The 20421-nt window shown below is 40.5% G+C and overlaps 1 protein-coding gene across 3 annotated transcripts in view; it reads right to left on the bottom strand.

Moving 5' to 3' along the window:
• Positions 1 to 20421, bottom strand: part of vps13b (vacuolar protein sorting 13 homolog B) — a 411975-nt gene that overhangs the window by 348691 nt on the left and 42863 nt on the right. For all 3 annotated transcript variants that reach the window (XM_074682783.1, XM_074682782.1, XM_074682784.1), the window contains 5 exons: positions 19272 to 19356; positions 16244 to 16429; positions 13842 to 14011; positions 13535 to 13729; positions 9651 to 9775 (listed from right to left, as the gene is read on the bottom strand). In XM_074682783.1, coding sequence (XP_074538884.1) covers positions 9651 to 9775; positions 13535 to 13729; positions 13842 to 14011; positions 16244 to 16429; positions 19272 to 19356 — 761 coding nt within the window. The remainder of the gene's footprint in view (positions 1 to 9650; positions 9776 to 13534; positions 13730 to 13841; positions 14012 to 16243; positions 16430 to 19271; positions 19357 to 20421) is intronic.

The following is a 20421-nucleotide window of genomic DNA, read 5'->3' on the forward strand; positions in this document are numbered from 1 at the left end:
AACTGGCCAATGTTTAAATGTCTGTGTTCGCTGACATTGATGTTGTTTGACCGTTAACTGCGTCTATGGAGGTAAGTTACGTTTTTCAGCAGGGGGGAGGCAGGGTCTGGCAGAGCTTGTCATTTAAAATCCTGCTCGGAAACTACTGTTGGTGAGAGCGATGTGCTCTTTGGATGAAAGATCAGCATGGATATGAAGAGAAGATGTGAGATGACAGAGACATAGTGAGACGCTGCAACTGAGGATCTGTCACGGTAGTTCAGAGAGAAAGAGCAGCGCACTTGCAAGAAAAGACGACAGAGGTCATGGAGAGGATCAAAGGATGGAGCGCCCGAGATGAACTTGTTAAAAAAAGTACTTTTTGTCTGTTTTTAGGATCAATTACAGGAAGAGAGACGCAAAAGAAGAGAGTCCACTCTTCTTCGGTAGTTTTGGTGTTCACATAGTCAAAACAATATTATTTGGGTCTTCGAAGATCATTCAAGATGCACTGAAAATGAGCTAATAAGTTAATCATGTTCATTTTTATAATGCAATAATTTGCAGTGCAATTAACTAATCTAATTAATCCGTTAAAGTGACAGCCCTAGAAAAAAAAAAAAATTTTTTTTGCACTTTATGTCAGCACCTCCGGCCAAATAACTTATAGAACTTTGTTGCACTAACTAAGGTTTTCCCTTCTGTCTACATTGTTGCTTGTGTTGTACATCACTTGGACAAAAGCCTCTCTTAAATGAAACTGTAGAACTGCAGAATCTCTGGACTTCATGTTTCATCTTTAATGTGCTTTAGCACTTGGTGTGGCTGATTTATGCTGTTAATGTTTTTGTATGTCTCCAGCTGCAAAAATATTCCCTGTGGGGACAACAAGGATACTTTTGGCACAGTTGTTCGTTTGCGCTTCTGTTTCACAAGTAAAGTACTTTACAGAGATTGGCAGAAGAAGAGTCAAAATTAGCTACATTCTATGTGTCATATCTAATATAACTATCTAAGCATTCTCCAGTGAACCTCTGTCTGTCTGAAAATGCTCTGCACTCTTTGGTCTTATAATTCTCTGCCACAGGCAGATTTTCCTCATGTGCTCTCGTCTGACATGAAACTTGCACGCACAAACTCAGATCTGGTGTGGAATCTGAGCGTACCCTCCGCCCATGTTTAGACTGATAAATGTCGATCTGTGCGTGGATATGAGAGTACACCCATTTTTTAGTTGTACACATGTTTGATAATTGAGGGCCACTCAGTCTCATCAGGACTCTTTCATTCAACAGCCACTCCCTTTGAATATTCAATAACTCTTCCAATTCAACTTGTTGGTGACGTTATGTTTCAAACTGACTGGTAGACAAATGTAACAGCCTCAGTCAGTGTTCTCAAAAACTAATGCTGTTTATGTACATTTACTCAATCTGGATCTGAAAAGATCTGAACTGAAGCATGTAGGAAGCATTGGTTCCCCTGGTCTTGGCTGTGTGTGGAAACACAGACCAGGAGCAGCTTGCTATGACTAACTATGAACAGGAGTAATGAGGTATTACAATCACATCAGAAGCCCCATGCCTCAGATTCCTCAAGCAGCCTTCATAAATCACAACATGAGCTAATTTAGAGTCCAGACAACCGTTCCAGACCTATTAAAGACTTCTCAGTTTCAGCTCAAACAAACCTACAGGTAGGGCTGAGAAGTGAAAATCTAAAATAGCTGGATCAATAATGAGATATCAAGGGAGAAGCAAAATTATTTTCTATTCAGAAATATTTTCAAGGCAACTCAGCTTTTGTGGTGACATAAAATGCACCTGTAAAGCCAGATGCTTTGAGAAAGTCTCCCCTCAGAAAGGGCTGAACGAGGAAAAGAGGCTGCTAAAAACACCACATAAAAGCTGCCATGAGGTTGAATTACGACCTGCAATGTGACAAGCCACACTTGGCTGCTGCTGGTTTGTTGCTTGGTTGGTTGGTGGGCCCTGGCCTTGGCCTGCCTCCATCTGTTGCGGCTGTCAGGTGGCTCACTATGAGGAATATTATATAGTGTGAGAGCAAGTGTGTGTGCCTGAATATGTGTCCATGTGTCAAAGTTAGTGGGTGAGCTTAGGCTTTAAGTATATCAGTGCAGGTGGCACTTCTGACAAGCCCAACCTCGCTCTGCTTTTCCTTTTTTCTTTTAGTGGGGGGGTGTAACAGGTTTCACAGCCAGCCCAGCTGAAAACCTAAACACAGTCCCAGAGAAGCTGGGAGCCCCAGGAACTGGCTGTCACTGGGGTAAGGAAAGCCGGATGCTTTATTTGCTTTGGTGTGAAAAATCATTTCAGAGTTTTTGTATTTTTGTTAAACAAGTGACAGTTTGGTCAAAACACGGTGTTCAGTGCAAAGTGGTGAGACTATGGCTTCAACATTTCATAACTGTGATCTTAAGACACAATTTTAATGTGCTGTTGGAAAAAGCATTTTATGTCGTGCATCTTCTTTCAGAACAAAAGCACATTTTTATTTGTTACATATTTATGTTTCTTTTTTAGAGTGTCAGGGCTATATAGTTAGAGTTAAGGTTTATCATTTATATTCATATATCCGCACTGCTGCAGTCGCACCAAAACTTTGGTCCGTCATTTTTATTTTTTTTTTGGAACAGGTTCGACTTTTCTTGTTTTTTAGCATCCACCCAGCTCGTTTCCTGGGTAGTTTGACTACTCAGAGACGCTGTAGGCTACTTGCAACATCACATTTTCCAACACATTTTCTCTACACATTTTGGGCTGTTTGGATGATTAATAAAGACTTGTCTGTGTATGCATGTGTGTGTGAGAGTGTGTCTGTATGTCTGTGTGCCTACGTGTGTGCCTGCACGCATACCTCTAACATACTGCTCAAGATCAATTCCTTTAATATTCACATTTATTAGAAAAAAAAACACTGGATTCAGTGTGCAAGGTGTCTATGCGTGACCTTTTTTTTTTTGATTACGGATCGAAAAACCACATCTGAAAAAAGCAGACTCAGTGCAAAGACCTTCAGACAGTTTAAACCTGAACCACAACATCCCCTGGTTGGCAGCCTGACATGATGGTAACTCACTGCTCATCTTCTCTTGACTTCTAGCTAGGCTCCTTCCTCCTGATCCAAAGCCAACCCAAGGATCTCTCTGCTGCTTCCCCTCCCAGAGCAGGTAGAAACCTCACTTCAGTGGAGAAAGCCAGGCCTACCACCATTTGTCCCCGCACTGTTGGACTAGGTCATGGTTCTTGGAAGCTCTTCGGTCCTCATCTGAAATGTCTCCCAACGGGACAGTTGGTTCTACCAGGGTGATCTTGTTTTCCCTCTTGGATCACAAGACTAGGTCAAGCCTCAGAGAAATTAGATGATCTTGCGAAAGAGTGGTTCCCTTCCTGGGTTCCCCCTCATCTACCACTCTCAGGCTGTCTGTAGGGACTTTTCTTGGTATCGTTGGAGGTCTGTGTCTTTCCCTCTTCATGATAACTGGATAGGTGGGACTGCCTTTGACTAGTTCTGATGCCTTTTCCATCTTTCCTGTTTTAAGACTACAGCCAGTGTTCAGAGGACTTTCTATTGCTATGTGCCTCTTTAGCCCCGTTTCCACCAAGTGGTTCAGTTCGCTTTTTCTTAGCACAGCATGCATTTTACGACGTTTCCATCTACTAATCTCGGAACAGATCCCCAAATAATAATCTCCAAATAACCGAGACAAGTCGTCCCAGTTTTTGGGACCTAGGAGTACCAAACTAAACCGATCCAATCTCGGAAGGTAGAGCTACAACAGACGTTGATTAGTCAAAAGAATCATCTCTTACCATGCAACAGCGGCTGTTGTATTTCTCCTGGCGGCACACAGTGTTCTCTGAAACAAAAGCTTGATTGCACTTTGAAACAAAGAGCCATATGGAAATCACAAAAAAGACAAAATACTAGATGTCTTCCATTGTTGCTCTTTGTATACTGTGTCATGTTTTTCTTCTTTGTTGCATTTCTTCACAGGGTACACTGTGTTGAGTTGCAATGGTGTCACGCTATTATTTAACAGATGAAGCTTTTGACATCCGGCTTACACGCCAACTACCATGTGGGGGCATAGTTTGCTGTGGAAATGCAAACAGGATCAGGCTAAACCGTACAATACCGTGCCAAACCGTACTGAACCAAACCGGACTGCTTGGTGGAAATGGGGCTTTTCTATACATGGCCTGCTTTCTCATTAACAGCTTATTGTGATCTCTGTTCTGTCCCAGTATCCTTTGCCTCTCCTCCTAAAGTGCACAGTACTCTGCTTGGATCATGATGGTGAAATGCAGAGTGTTAGAGAATTCATTTCTCTTTCCTGTTGGTTTCACAGGAAATACACATGGGTTAAGTGACCGCCTTACTCAGACAGGGGTAGAGGTCAGTGTGTCACTGAAACGTCAGGCTTTCAGTTCACAGTCCAAAAGATAAACCCTGATAAGTCACTGGGGTTCTGCAGTCATCTGCCCGCCGAAGTAGCAGTGTCCATTCACACTGTTTCCATTCTTTGACCAGCAAGCATTCATCATCTATCACCAGAATCCCACCTGGTACTTGATAAGTCAACATAAACCCCATGTCATACTCAGTGTCAAGAGATAAAGTCAAAACACAACAAAGAGCCAAGAAAGCTATCAGGCTCCAACACTAGCAAAGATGTTTATTCTTCATCTCTTGCTTTTTTTCTGCTGGTGTCATCTACATGGTCTACACACAGTCACTTCATTGGGCTTTCTTCATCAGATGGTATAATCTGCCTGGGACCTTACAGCCACGTTCTCGTTTCTGATACGCTTCTTTCTGGGTCTAGATTTCCTCCACGCCTTTGCTGCCACTTCATTAAGTGCTTTAAAAATCAATTCTGCATGTAGATGAGATGAAGCAGTCAATCCACACTGTGATAAGCAGGATGGGGAGGTCCTTCAGCAGTTTGCCGCTGGGTGGTGAAAAGGGTGTTCTTATATTGCAGCTTGGATCCTTTGAAGTAGCTGGCTCATATACCTCTGATATGATGAGGGATAAGGTAGTGCTCCACAGCTGTGCTGATGAGGTCATTAGAGATTGATCCATGTGCACTCACCATGTCAAGCCAAACAACTGTTGGGTTGCCTTGACCCTCCTTGGCCTCTAAGATGAGCTGGTTGTTCCAGGCACTCTGCTATGTCTGGGATGCTGCGCTGATGGACTGTCATACTGATGTATTTATTCCTGACCCAGACAGTTTCAGAGAAGTAAATTTCCTCAAATACAAAACAGTCCCTTGCGGTTTTTTAAAACTGCAATGTGACACTGCTGCACGCCAACTCCTATGAGCACTACCTTGCCCATTTGTCCTTTTAGAGCCTCAGTTACCCATGTACAGGATGTTCTGGTGTTTCTGTCAAAAAAGGTCAGAGTCTCAGTTCACACTGGGTCCAATCAGATGTGGAAACCAAGTGAGGGTTGTTAATTGGAGGCAAAGGGACACGCCTAACTTTTAACTGCCTCCATCCAGGCGAATACCCTGTTAACGCTGATATGAAACCCAGCAGAATAGCCCTGGTGCTGCATACCACTGCCACCTCCGCCCCTCAACAGCAGTCCCCCTTTAAATGTTCTTAGCATTCAGTATGGTTGTACTTCAGAAACTGTGTTGGGTTTAGGTCCCGGGGGTAAGTTAACTTTTAAAGGCAAAGTAAACCAATAAGAAGCATCATAAAGATGTAATACACACAGTACCTCTGAAACTCTTCTGGTTGCAAGTGTTCACAAAGTCTTCCCCTTCAGCAGCTCACTAAACCCCGGCTGCTCCCTAGTAAAACCATGTCTCCTCACACACTAGGCTCATATCTACAGAGACACAGCTGATAGAATAATTGTCTGTTTCACTACACTATGTTCTTTTAAAGAGGAAAGCACAGCTAAACATACACTGACCCAGAATTTTCAGCAGTTTCTCTTGTGATTAGGGTGATTACCATTGATCTTAACCATTACTTATGTCCTCAGCCAATAGACCATCTGCTCCTTTTACACCTCTTTAGACTCTACTCATAACTGGTTCATGTTGTCTTTACAATCAAATAAAAACACATTAATCCCACATTATCTTATAAATGTGACAGTTTGCTTCCTGCTCCATCAACTTATTTCTTCGCCCAGTGCCATCGCCAGCAAGAGGGGGATTAATTCGAACTCTACCTACTGTGTGTTTCTGCAAACTGATACACGAAGAAAACTAGGGAAGACTTGCAAATAAATCGGGTAGCTTTTGTTTTTAGATTACTCTCTCAATCTTTACTTACGCTTACATGTCTTTGGATCCTAACTGCTTTTACAGTTCAGAAGTCATCAAAATACTGTCCGTCAGACTATGTCAGACTTGATCTTCACCATTCTTCCAGGGGCCTGTCTGACCTGTCAGACTGTAATTACTGGAGTTTGACTGCAGTGACACAGGTCATGACGCGAGGGAGCCATACTTCCTATCTAGATGGGAAAGGTCAAAAAATGACTCACTAATTTGGCAGGTGACGGCCTCATAACTCAAGAGAACAACTCTACCAGTTATCGGCAAGAGAAGAGACTGACATAAACACCAACATGTAACTTCTATGAAACGATCACATGACCATATCAATAAAGCCCTGTTTCCATCAAGCCAGCAGTTTGGAAGGTGGAGCTAGAAACACTGCAGTCTGTTGGTTTGTGGAAAGAGTCGTCACTTCCTGTGTGACAGCAGTGATATAGAAGGAAAGCTTGATTGTTCTTTGTAACAAAGAGTCACAGGCCAATCACAAAGAAGATGAATTGCTGGATGTCTTCCATCAATGTTCTTTGTGTACCGTGTCGATTTTTTCTTCTTTATTGGATTTGTTAGCAGGGTACACAGTGTCACGCTGCCATGCCATCATGCTATAACGTAGCTGACCTGGCTATCAGCTTCTGGCTTACACGCCACCTACCAAGAAGGACACAGTTGGCTGTGGAAACTCAAACTGGATCAGGTTTAACTCATTCAACCCGTACCAAACTGTACTGATCTAAACCAGACTGCTTGGTAGAAACGGGGCTTAAGCGGTTCTAAATCTTTTCAAATACACAAAGATCAAGTCTTGTGATGGGTACTGTTACAGGACATGCATTTGTTGTATTTCTTCAAAGACTGGCACACTAAGTATACCACAGCACTTTCCTGACACGTCAGTGGGACTCTGTGAGGTTGTCGGTTTTTATTCGATGGGCAGGTCCAAGCTTTAGGAAAAGCTACAGGAGAGCACCGAACCAAAAGGATCTTCAAAGATGTGAAACCTCGACTGATTGTCAGTAAGAAAAATGACATCCGTTTGACATCTGCATCCACTATTCGAGGCAGGCAGAGCAGAGACGAGGGGGGCTGGAGATGAAACAAGCAGCCAGTGGTCTCTTATTGAGAGCAGAGAGCACAGGGAAACAGGTTCTTTTTACAGACGCACTCATTCATCGTGCTGAAGGCTGTGTGGTACCCTTTGTGGCCAGCTAACCACTGTACAGTAGACACAATGTTTGTCTGGAGAAGAACTTAGGAGAAGTCAAACATCTGCAGCTGTTTGACATGTTTAAATCTAAATTAATGGGGGGAAATCGAATCCCCAAGCTAGTGCTCTCGCACAGGTTTCCTGCTTTAACAGGCACTTTGACTGCAAGGTGTGAGAGAGAGGGCACAATGTGTGTGTTGGCCTCTTGAGTATGAGTGTGTGTGAGAGAAAGAGAGTCGATGGCTTTCCAGATGGCGCTCACTCAAAGCCACAATGATGGAGTGAATTATTTTTTAAAACAGCTCTGTGTTTCATGGACTGAAAGACAGAGCAGTTTGTTTGTTTGTGCACTGAGAGGAGTGATCCAGCAGTGAGCTCATCATCCCTGGTAAATGGGTTTCTGAGAGACAACAGCCCCAGGTGTGCAGGGACTCAGGTGGGTCTCCAGGGCCTGCTTCGGTTCAGCAGTGAAACCACTTTTCTCTGAGGAAGTTTGATCCCAAACATGACACTGGACGCAGACTGAACGCTAATTTGCTCCCGGTGGTGAAGCCAGCAGTTTATGGATGCCTGTGAATGGAATCAGTTGGTACTGATGGAGCTCTAGTTCAGTGTCCTCTGCCAGTAGAGTATGACGGTGGAGTCAGTGAATGTGACATGTAGTCGATAGACCTTGAAGGATTGGAAAAACATGAACAGTGCGCTGTAGTTCGGAGTGTGCAGTACTCAGACATACAAAAGCCCCATTCCCACCAAGTGGTTCAGTTCGGTACGGCACACATTTTGTGGCGTTTCCACTGACTAAAGGCCCATTTCTCCTCCCTTTATGTACAAAAATGTATCTGTCTGTTTCATACGATGTTACCATCTCTGCTCACAGACTTCGATACATTCTGTATGTTGGCATTGCAGTTAACTAATATATCCACCAGGGGGGGTCAGCCTGAGACAAAAATTTATGATAACAAAACTGAAAAACAAACATGACAACTGCGGAGGAGGCATTAATAATGTATCCCTTGCATAAAAGGCAAAAACGAAGGCAGCGTTGTATGAGGCGGTGGTCGGTGAGGCTGTTAAATACATCACAAAAGTTATGCCATTGTTATTTCTTCTTTATGTCTAACTAAAGCTTTGTATCGAGTAGTAACAGCAACACTGTCCCCACAGTTTCTAGTGGTACTGCTCCGTTTGATCCATATCCACAAGTTTCATGGAAACGTGGACAGAATGAAAGCAGAGCACGGACAGAAGGCTCCGTCCGTCCGTATCCATACAAAGCCTTTAACATAAATGGGCCTTTATCCCGGGACAGGTCCCAAAATCACCAAGTTTAACTGTCCCACTTTTTGAGACCCCTCCCTTGGGGTGCTGGACTAAACCAATCTGGTCCCAGAAGGTGGAGCTTCAACACTGTAGACTGTTGACTGGTCAAAGTAATCGTCACTTCCCAAAGAAAAATTGCTGTATGTCTTCCATCGTTTCTCTTTGTTTACTGTGACACGTTTGTCCTCTTTGTTGGATTTATTAGCAGGGGTTACATAACTGACACGGCAATCAGCATCTGTCTTACAAGCCACCTACCAAGAGGGGGCACTGTTGGTTGTGGAAACCCAAGCAGATTCAGGCTTTACCGATCCAACCTGTACCAAACTGTACCGATCTATACCTGAATGCTTGGTAGAAGTGGGGCTAAAGTGTCTCATGAGAAGTTTTGATGTATAGTATGCTCATTGTACGCTCCATTCTTGCCCCACTTCTTTTATATTGCACACTTTTTTTTGTGGAATGATTTGACAAATAATTCTGAATTTTAGCACGTAAATAAATAATGATGGTTGTAACAAAGTTCATTTCTGTGTTTTTGTAATTTGCTCTGTGGTGGCTCGTTAACGTTATGGCTTTGTCTTCTCATAATAACAAGTGATTTATTCCTATTACCTGAGTGTTTTTAATAACATATCCCTGCATTCAGTCCAGGTCCGTCCTGTGCTTAAGTGCGTGGTGCTGACCAGTCATGGAAAAATTGAAGAACCTTCTACACCATGCCCCTCAGAGGAGACAGTTCACGAGGGGCCCTGTGCTGCCTCTGTGCACACCCACATGTCCATCCATGTTATAGTGCTACAAACTCACCAGCATGCAGGCATCTGGATCAGCTTCCCATAAAGTGCTGTGCTGAAGGAGGGAATGACCGGGATGAGAGGAAGGAAACTTCCTGTACTGTCCTGGCATGTCAAGCCTGCCTGGAAACCAAATACCTATAAGAACAGAAAGACAAAGAAAGTGGTCAGGATACAAGGAGGGAAAAGAGAAAAGGTTAGAAAATAAGGGCAAGAGAGAGAAGGGAAGAATAAAAGCAAAGAAACTTGCACAAAAAAAAAATCAAATTGTAAGTATTCAATGATTTAACACACTCTGAAAGAAAAGGACAGGGCACAAACCACTGATCCTATCTATGGTCAGCAGATCTGTGCTTGAGATGCTACTTTTTTTTTCCTTCAGTGTTTATTTTATGAGAAAACACATCGCAGAGTGTTAAATACAGAGCGTCTGTAGCTCTAAAGTCACAAAAACACTCAAGGATTAAAAAGAACTACAGCAGCAAACAGAACCCAGGTATTTACCAGTAAACCACAGTTTACTATAATTTATCATTTTATTTATGCAGTTATTTAACCAGGAAAGAACTTACTAAGAGTTTTAATATCTGTTGTGGGTGTTTTCTGGCCGGGTTAGGCAGCTGCACAGTTTACAGAGTTTTTCCACACATCCTAACAGAATACAGGGCATCTTGAAAACATTTAAATGTATGACACAACAGAATAAAGCGACAAAAGATATTTTTCTGACACTGTAGCCTCCGAGAACATGTGCTAACATTTATCAACAGCTAAACACTATCCCAGTGATGAGCTTCGCCGCAGATATGTGGAGCTCTGACGTCTGCTTGTTGTCACTCTTAAATCTTACAGTACCCTGGACGGACATGAGTCATTCCACACAGAGCAGCGTTACGAGCTCTAAACTACCTCAGATCACACACAGTGACTCAGACTGCCATCAGTGAGCAGCTTGACCAGTGGAGGACTGAATGAAGTGGATGTCAGTTTCTATGCTCCATTAAAGTCATGATTGGGATTTAATGAAGTGTTTCCCACACAAAAACAATACCAGGCGGGTGGCCAAAGATCTATTTTTAGCTGCTGAAGTGTAATCATCATCTAGTTATACATTTTCTATTCTTATATACATAAGGTTAATATGCTGAAGTCATGTTTGTCTATTTCTTGTAATTTTTTCATCTTTTTTTATCATCTTTGTATTTGGAGTGGATCATTACTTTGTATGGTTCATTTGTTGGTCATGGACACCAAACTTTTTGTGTCTTCAGTGATATTTTTACTATTTTTGCTCCTGTGTTTGTCTGGAGATCCTACATGTAACCACGGCTGCATTATTTAAATGTGAGATCAGCTGTTAGCAGCCTGTAGCATGTCAATACTAACTGGTGCAAGGCCTGATGTTTCCCCACAAGGTGAGGAGGAGGAGGCGAGGACGACGTGCTGGTTCTCAGGTGTGAGCTAAGAAGTGAGGACATGGACCTGTCCTTCCACCCATTGTTATTGGGAACGTAAGATCTATCTCCAATAAGATGGACAAGCTAGCCGTGCAAACCCAGCAACAGAGGGAATACCAGAAGGCAGAGTAGCATCATGCTATTCACAGACATGTTAGTTGCACTGATTGCTGTTAATGTTTTGGAACACTTTGTCTTAAACAAAGTGGTGCAGATCTATTTGATACATTTTTTTAATACAGAAAATTAAATTCCTCACTCATTCACCACTGAGTTTTACAGAAGTTCCTGTTAGTTTTGAGGATTTACTTCCCCTAAACTGCAGGTACGTGTTAATAATCTCATAAAATCATAATACAGTCAGTTTGATTGTGTGTTTATTCAGCTCTGGCTCAAAGAGTTGGGATACCCTGGAGCTGCCAAAACACATCTCTCAGTTTCATATTCAGGAATACAGAATGTCAAATTCATACAGGTATTGGATCTGATTGATTTAACAAAGCCCAGGTATGATGTCTGTATCTGGACTTCAATAGCTGGATTGGTGTAAACCAGAGACTGAATAAAATATGGATGTGGTCTCCACTGCGTTACTTATCTGCTCCTGATGAAGCCAATCATCGTAACCAGTTGTTACATTTTGGGCAAAAATGTATTATTTTTTTGGGCTCAGCATCTTGTTAGATTTTGTTTTTTATTACAATTTTCTTCCTACATTTAATGTTGTTGTTACATATCGCACTCCAACAATATTTAAGCAGATACTCAATAATCTGCAGTTTTTAGTACTGCTGCATAAGCTTCATTTTTCTAAACCGTATGATACCCCTTGGTGTTGACTCTAGTTCAGAGCACAGACAGGTGAGCCGTCCTTGTTTACAACCATAGTGAAGGGAAACAATAGCTACCAGCTCCTCTTAAAACAGACGCTCTGACAGGCAGCACTGACAAAACACAGATTAAGATAAAGCGCAGTTTATACAAGTTTCAAACTACTTCCTGAAGTGTCTGCTGGAATGACCTCTACCCTGACATAATCTGACTGCTAAAACCCAGAGGTAGATTTAGTGCCTTCGCAGACACAGATGCAGACGGCTGATTGGTCAGCGGGGTGCTTGGCCACTGACCAGTTGACGCTAACCTCCCATTGACCCCCGTGATGACCAGCAAACATCCCCTGCTCTGTCCAAACCAGACTAGGATGGACCACACCAGATTACCCATGATTCATTCAAAGAGTGGAAAAGTCAAATTTCACTAAGCCTAGCTGGTGAGAAGGGCATTCTTTAACCCAAAGCAGAATGGAAAAAATGGTTAAAGTTGTATTTTTTTCAGTAGCATTAAAGAAGGCATACTGAACACTAACTCTGAAGCATTTACACATGAACTAACCTCTGATTAAAGTGTGATGACTGAATGCTATTAACACATGATTTGTTTGTAGGGATGTAACAGGTTTGATTTTCAACTGGGCTGTGAAATGTGATGCTTATTTACTCCTGATGACTTGACTAAACCATGTGTGTTTCTGATGGGTGTAACAACCTGCCTAAACAAAAAGAACAAGGTTCACCAGCTGAATGTACCACGCTAATCAAGGCACATGAGAGCTATGCTGCATTCGATTGTAGATGGATCAAGCAGTAAAGTGTAGTCCCCACAGTATGAAACCAGAAAAGTCAGCAGAGTGAGGATTTTGGGGGTTACTTAAAGAATACACTGGACAGAGACTTAAAAGAAACCAAATCATTCAGTATCTTCAAAAAACAAAACAAAACGAGCATATTCAACAAATACAGGGGTGAAAGGTATTCTTAACCATGCAATTAAAAAGAAAATATTAACCAATAAATAAGTATGAAAAACAAACCAAAAAAAATAACAATGACAATAATAAATTGTTTTGCTCTTTCTGTTTTTCTTTGGTTTGACGTAAATTTGTATTTGAGTTGTGGATTGCTTTGCTTGTCATCTTTGCAAAAGAATTAATGCAAAGCTAAAAGGCATGCTGGTAGACAGTATTTTAGTTTTTTTGAACATGTGTTCATTAAAAAATTTGTGAATGAAGGGGCAGATAAAAATAAGACTTTTCTTCTTTCGTCTCCTTTTTATTTGACTGAGATTTATTTTTTTTTATATTGTACTTTTATAAGTTTTTTAATTTAACATGAATGAAATAAAGACAAACTAAACGTATCTAAACTTAATCCAACAATGACATGGTAGGGAACTAAATCTAAATGTTTCAGTCACAATCAGGTGAAGTTAGAATTTCAGTGCCAAGTAAACAATTGCTACAACAGCAGTAAAGCAGTTGAGGTCGAGTGTACCATCAAACTATGTCATTGTTATGCCCTGTGTAAACCATATTCGACCCATGAACAGTGTGCTGTTCTGGAGGGGTAACTGCTCTCTGTGTGGGACATCATGTCGTGCTCACCTTGAGGCAGAGGTGTGCGTAGCAGTGATGCAGCAGGTTGTCAGAAGGCTTGTTGAGACTGATGACAGTGCTGACCAGCTCTGGAGCATACATGGGCACCGAGTGTTCAACGTTCACCCTCTCCACCTGGAACTGCACAGCAGGTAAAGGGCGCACCGGCTGAAACACAGGTATGCTGACTGGACCTGGCACCGTCTGAGGGAGAAGGGAAAGAAAAGAAACCACACATGTTGTTTTAGTTACTGCTTAAAGTAAAAATGTCCAGAGTGCTCTCAATTTTTATGAATATCCCAAGGATGTGACCTACCTTCTGTCCCATGATGACAGGCATCAGCTTGTGCAGGAGGTTGAACTCAGCCATGGAGATGGTAACTGAGGCTTGGAGCAGAGTGAGACTCATGAGTCTGGTTGGGATGAATTCCTCTAAGGTGGATATCTCTTCTGGAGTAGCAGTGCCGTGGCTTTCATCCACCAAATCTACAGAGACAAAACGGGATGGGTGTCAGCTCTTAAAATGTGCAATAATAGATATGTAGGCTGAGATTTATAGATTACATTCAACATCACCGACCCTTTAACTGGAAACTAAACACTATGTTTATTGCAGTGACTGTTTCTGAACCATTTCGTTGACCCATCATCACCAACAGTCCCAAGCATCCAGGAGGACAGAAACAGAAAATAACTAATGACCTGAAGACAACAAGTTAAACCTAATCTCAGGAACATTTCAGGCTCAAAAAACAAGGCAGAGGTGAGCTTTTTGAGTATGGTTAAATTGTATTTTTTTACCCATGCATAATGATTTTTATGAATCAACACTTCTTATTGCTCCTTAAAGGAGCTTAGCCTTCAGCTTCAGGACTCTGAAATGTTACACTTTGTTTACAGGTTGCAGTTCAAGCTGTTACAGGGAAGGTCATGGAAACAAGGTCTTGATTCAGGACCGGTGCCTTTCCATTCTTTCCATCTCTATGAGTCATTCAGACTTCTTTCTGATTACAGCTAAGTTGGCAGTTTGCTTTTGAGGAAAAAAACACTTTATGAAGCATCGACCAATCAGAATCAAGTACTAAACACATTTGTGTAATTAGGTTTAATGTTTTCAAATGCCAGTGCTGAGGGTACCTTAATCTTTAAAAATGTGAGTTCATCTTGAAATAGGGAGGGTTGAATGAAAATCAAAATGATACTGACAAAAATAAAATAAAATAAATATGGGTATTCCAACTGAACCTTTTCACCTCTGACATGATACCCATTTCCCAGCCTTGAGACTGCACGATGTGGATATCAATACAATGCAATAACAGCAGGAATCACACACTTTTATTACTTGTTTTGTAGTATAGAATGTTAGAAAAGGTTTGATAGACTGGTATTACTCAAACTCAGTGGTGAGGTTAGGTCGTATTAAACTTCCCAAGTTCTGTGCTGCCACAGGAAACTTCTGCACGACAAGTTTTGCGCTCAGCTGCAAAGTTTATTTTGGACTATAACAAAAATATAGCCACATGGCCGACATTGCTGCTACTGTAGTAGCATGTTAATGCATGCTGTTGTTGTGATCACATGGGTTTGTTAGACTGGATAGAGGTAATGGGCCGGAGTCTGAAGTAGACTGCTTGTAAAACAGCCAGCGCACAAAGTTTGTGATGCTTAAATCAAAGACTTTAAATACTGGCCTATGTAATCCTGTACTTTTTTTTGTTGTTGTTGTTTTTGGCTATTGTCAGAACAATATTCAATATTAATATTGGACTGGGACACCGCTAAAAATAAAAATATAAAATCCAGTTCATAAAATCTGTTTATAAAGTTGAGGAATGTAAAGAAAGCAGCTAGTAAAACAGTAACACCTAAATAAATGTGCGTTCTTCAGGATGTAAATGAGGTCAATACAGGAAATATAAAAATACCTCTCATGAAAAATCTGTTAAACTGGAACTTCAAATTATTCTGACTCTTCTCCAGAAAATGCCAGAGAGCACCCCTGCGTACAGAAACCACGCTGACGTATTAAGCTTTGCTCTGGGGTAATTACCCCCTCTCCTGTTATCCATTACAGATGCTGAAACAACCAAAACCAAAGGATGTTATTGTTTCGTAAAAAGGAGAGTTATTGCTATCCATATTACACACAGACAAACATTCCACAAGCTTTCAAAACATCCCAGGGATGAGCTCATCAATAGCTTTGCAGGGACAATCACTAACAAAAGGTATTTGGCTTATCCTCCCTCATGTGGTCCAAAGGGTCACTGCTTTCATCTACAGCTGTGTGTTGAAAGATGAGTTTCGCAAGGAAATAACAAAGTGGTGATGGTACTGTAAGGTCAGATATGATACAGTTTCTATTCATAAGGAGTAGAGAATACAGAAGAGACGAGGAAAAGTCCACTCTTCTTTTTTAATATCACCATCTTACTCCTACCACTGTGACTTACTATGTGCTGCACACGTCTGAACTCAAGGTGGGTTAAGTGAAGACTCGTCATCCTGTCTTCATGTTGGGTCTTTGTCAATAATGAAATAAAGGGTGCAGTTTGTGGAGCATCTTGGGTAAATGTTTACTGTGAACTGGCACTACATACATAAAGTTTGATTGACTGATTGATAACAGAGGAGTAGAAACAGTCATTTGACCATTAGCTGCTGAAATCAGTGAAGTGAAACAGATTAAGCAGCCGTTAGCACGGGCAGACAGACCTTGCTCTGGTGTGCAGTAGGGTTCATACTCGTGGTCCATGGCGCAGGTGACCATCTTGAGGATGCGGTGGACAGCGCTGCTGTGCAGCCTAACATCCAGCGGCCCCACCACCAGCCTCTTAATGGACGTCTCTTGAACAGTTGGTACCACATCTTCAATACTCAACACAGAGGAGTCCAGGGAGCCTTGAAACAGATGGACACATATACCAAGACATTATATAAGCTACATTATACTTACAGTGTATTATAATATAATATGCTCAGCCTATTTGCTGCTACTTCACATTTACCACTGTCACCACTGTTTAATGCAAACTTACATTTCTTTTTTACATTCAGTTAACACGCCTGTTTCAACTTTATATTTAGTTTTTCACTTTTTGAAACTAGTTCAAATGCTTCAATCCTTGATGTATAAACCTTTCCTATTCTGATGTATCTATCTTTACTATTCTTATTGTTAACCCCTTACTGCCTTAATAAATTAACAATGCTAAAAATAGATAGTTTTATGTGTTTTTGCATTCTTACAGATGTTCAGTTAAGTGAAGATTGTAATTTGAGTAAAGTGCACATCGTAGTTATAACAAAGTTTTATAATAAAATTAATCATGAGAAGTTCATCCCTTGACCAATATATTGTGACATAGTGGATCTGATAGGATCTTTGGTTTGTGTAGAATATGAATCAGTAGGTAATAATGACATACAAATGTCATTTAAGCTCCATTAAGACCTGACAGAGTATGACGCAAGTTTGTGACAACAGGCATCAAGGAGTTAATATATGTAAGCCTTTTTTTCCAGTATGTATCTAGTGTAATCATTATACTTGTGCTGACAATTGCTGTTGTAGCACCACAATTTCCCAGTTTGGGATCAATAAAGTAATCCACTTCTATTCTATTCTATTCTATTCTATTCTATTCTATTCTATTCTATTCTATTCTATTCCATTCTACTCTATATGTATTTTTCATCAGATAATGCACTCTGAAATTTGTAGACATTTTTGAGCCAGATATAATAAATTGTCTGTCTCAAACGTTTGTTTGAATTAAGAAATGGATGTTAATTTTTGTTCTTTGGAAAGTAATGTCCAAAGTGAAATATTCATTTGTTTAGGACTATATACTTTAGGCATGGGTACCTTTCAAACAATACAGTACTGATACCTGGTACTTGACAGTCTGTGTTGGTACTCAATGGTACCAATGCTCTATACTTTTCTGTGTGTTACTGTGGTGATAAACATCAATTTGTTTGAATATAAAATCTTAATTTTTCTCAATTCAACCCATTTATTTGTTCATATTTAAACTTGCAATGCTGAATTCATGCTTAGCATGGAAAATCGCCTATTCTTCCACTCCGTCACAGCCACAAGGATGCGTTTAGGTACCTAAACATGGTACTGATGGAATTTGGTCGGTACCTTAAAAGTACCTAATTCATTACTCATCCCCAATATTCTGTGTGCTATTACAAACATACAGATTCAAGTGTTGGTCAAAAGGAAACTTGAAAAGTGTATGTAGGCTACAACAAGGCATGAGTATTAAAAGCGCATAGAGGAAGTGCAAAACATCCACCTCTGCTTTGAAAGACACAATGAGAGTCCTATCAATGAGGGCAGCTCACATGGCCATGAACCACTGAAATGATGAATAATCAAAACTAACTAGAAAAGCACCAAAATACAAACAAAACTATGTGGAAGAATTAATATCAGGCAGAAAGAGGGAGGACAAACTTCCTCTGTTCCACCTCCTTTATTTTGAGATAAGAAAATTTAAGGGCACAACAGGCTGTGATTTGGATGATCTTTGAGTGCTGTCTTTTTTTTTTTTTTTTTACCAAGATTAAGAATGTTTCTTACCTGCTGTGCAGGTCTAGAGTGGAATCAATAGTAACTGTGTCCTGTGGTTTGTCAGTATTCAGGTTGACTCAGAGTTTATGTCAGTCCCAAAGCGATAGAAACTAATTTGTTAAGTTGACACTCGATCTGCTCCACGTCACAGAAGATGAGAAACCCTGACAGAGGAGCAGCATTCCAATCAGCACGAGTAACCCGCAGAAGGAGTTAATGACACTGATCCTGCTGCCTGAAATGACTCTGACAGTTCAGGAGAAAAGAATCAGTGTATTTTCTCATTTAGATTTTTATCTGCAACTGTCAGTAGAGGGAAACAATGGCCCAGTCAGGAGGAGGTTAGGAGTGAGAAGGGTCAATCACAGAGAAGGGGAAGGCAGCAAATAAATAAAACAACACAGTAAACAGCAGACTGATAATAACATTAAGTTACTGTTGGAACTGTGAAAAGGATCAATCCTAACTTTTATTTCATGACACAATCCTAAGGTTCATAATTAAATAGTTGGTAGTAACTGTTGGTATTTCTTCTACTTTAGTAAGTGTGGTTATATTAGCAGAACATTCAGTTAAACACAAACAAACTCTGAGTGTATAAACATGTAAATATTATTCTTAACACATTTTTAACAACCACACACGTGTTACAGAGACATCTGAGGGCTAAATGCTAACTTTAAAATGGAAAGGAGATTGCTTGGAGTCTTGCAGAGCGTTGAGATTTCTCAGACTTGAATAAACATTCTTCAGCTCAGGAGGTAAAGTGTCTGGCAGGCGGAGTGACACCTAATTAGGCGAGAGAAGTCTATTCACCTCTCAAAAGCTTACAGGTAAAGGCACTGAGCGAAACAATGTTCCAACAAGCAGCAGGGAGAAAGAAACTCAAATACGTGTCAGCACAGACTAAACACACCTGACAGCTGCCCTCCAGGTAAGTTTGGGGTGAAAGGGAGGACAGGAAGGGTCAAGGACCCTGGTACCTGTGACTCAAACAAGAGCAGCTCTTTCTAAGCCTCTGATGGGAGGTTTGAGAGGAGAAGTGTGAGGAAAGCAGAAGAAAGAAATAAAAGAGGAGCAGGCAGAGGAAGGAAAAGCAGCGCAGATTAAAAACCACGCAGAGAAGAGATGGAGAGGTTTGTGATCAGACAGTACCTTTGCTGCTGTTCTCCATTGTGTAAAGATAGTCCAGGTAGAAAGCACCGAAGCGCTGAATGCCCGCTGTCTCTGTGTAGGTCTCCTGTCAAACAACAGCAGTGTTAGGTCAACAAGGCAGTAAGAGAGCAAATACACTGATAGCATTTAAGAGTGGCAGTGACTGAGGTCATGGATGATACAGCTGAAGGGGTCAAATCAGAGATAAAAGGACTTAGTTTGACTCGCTTTTTGATGAATCACCTACTTTAAAAAAGGAGGAAAATTTACTTCATCTTTACTTCATCTTCTCTCCTTTAAAATAAATTTCTAACACACTAAACAAAAGACTTTCATATAATTAGTTAAAAGAATGGGACTGGAAATTATGAACAATATTTTCCATTTGTTATTATAACAGAAAGTATTTATAAAGACAGCAGCCTGCAGCTTTTTAAAGCATGAACAAGGGTCTGCAACCTGCAGCTCTTTGACTCCTTTGCAGTGGCTACTTGAAGCTTCTCGAAAAAATTATTGAAACCTTTTTTTTTTCTTACAGAGGGTATTGATGGTTAACAACAAAAGCATCAAATGAAATCATGCATTAACATTTTGTTGAACTACATATGCATCACATTTTGCAATAAAGCCTGCCACCTCTCTACTTTAACTCCTACAACATCAACAGCCCACCAACTTTCCATGCACCCGTGGCTAACCTCAAGTTTTTCAGCCCTGGGAAGATAAATAAATGTAGAAAATTGGCAAACAACAAATAACCAAAGGTTAAGCAATAGTATCAATATATGTTATGAAATTCAAGTATTATTTTTTAAAAAAAGACAATTAATTGAATTGGAAAGTTTTTAATATTTTTGATAATTTTTGAAGTTTCAAAATTTTTTGAATATTTTTTAAATATTACGATTTCTTCTAAAAAAAATGCAATTCATTGATTTTTTTTTTTAATCCCTTTTTTTTGCAATTTTATAAAATAACTTTTTTAAAAATGCAGTGTTTTAAAATAAAAGAAAGTTTTTTAGCATTTTTTGGAAAATCAGTTTATTTTGCTTTTTTTATTTAATTTTTTTTTTAAGTATTTGCAAATTTGTTAAAAGGATAAAAAATAAGACATTACATGTACAATTATATAAAGTCAAAAACTTCTTGT

Source organism: Halichoeres trimaculatus, unplaced genomic scaffold, assembly GCF_033239565.1.
Source record: "Halichoeres trimaculatus isolate MK-OKI-2021-1 unplaced genomic scaffold, fHalTri1.1 fHalTri1_scaffold_12, whole genome shotgun sequence".
In the NCBI taxonomy this organism is placed as follows: domain Eukaryota; kingdom Metazoa; phylum Chordata; class Actinopteri; order Labriformes; family Labridae; genus Halichoeres; species Halichoeres trimaculatus.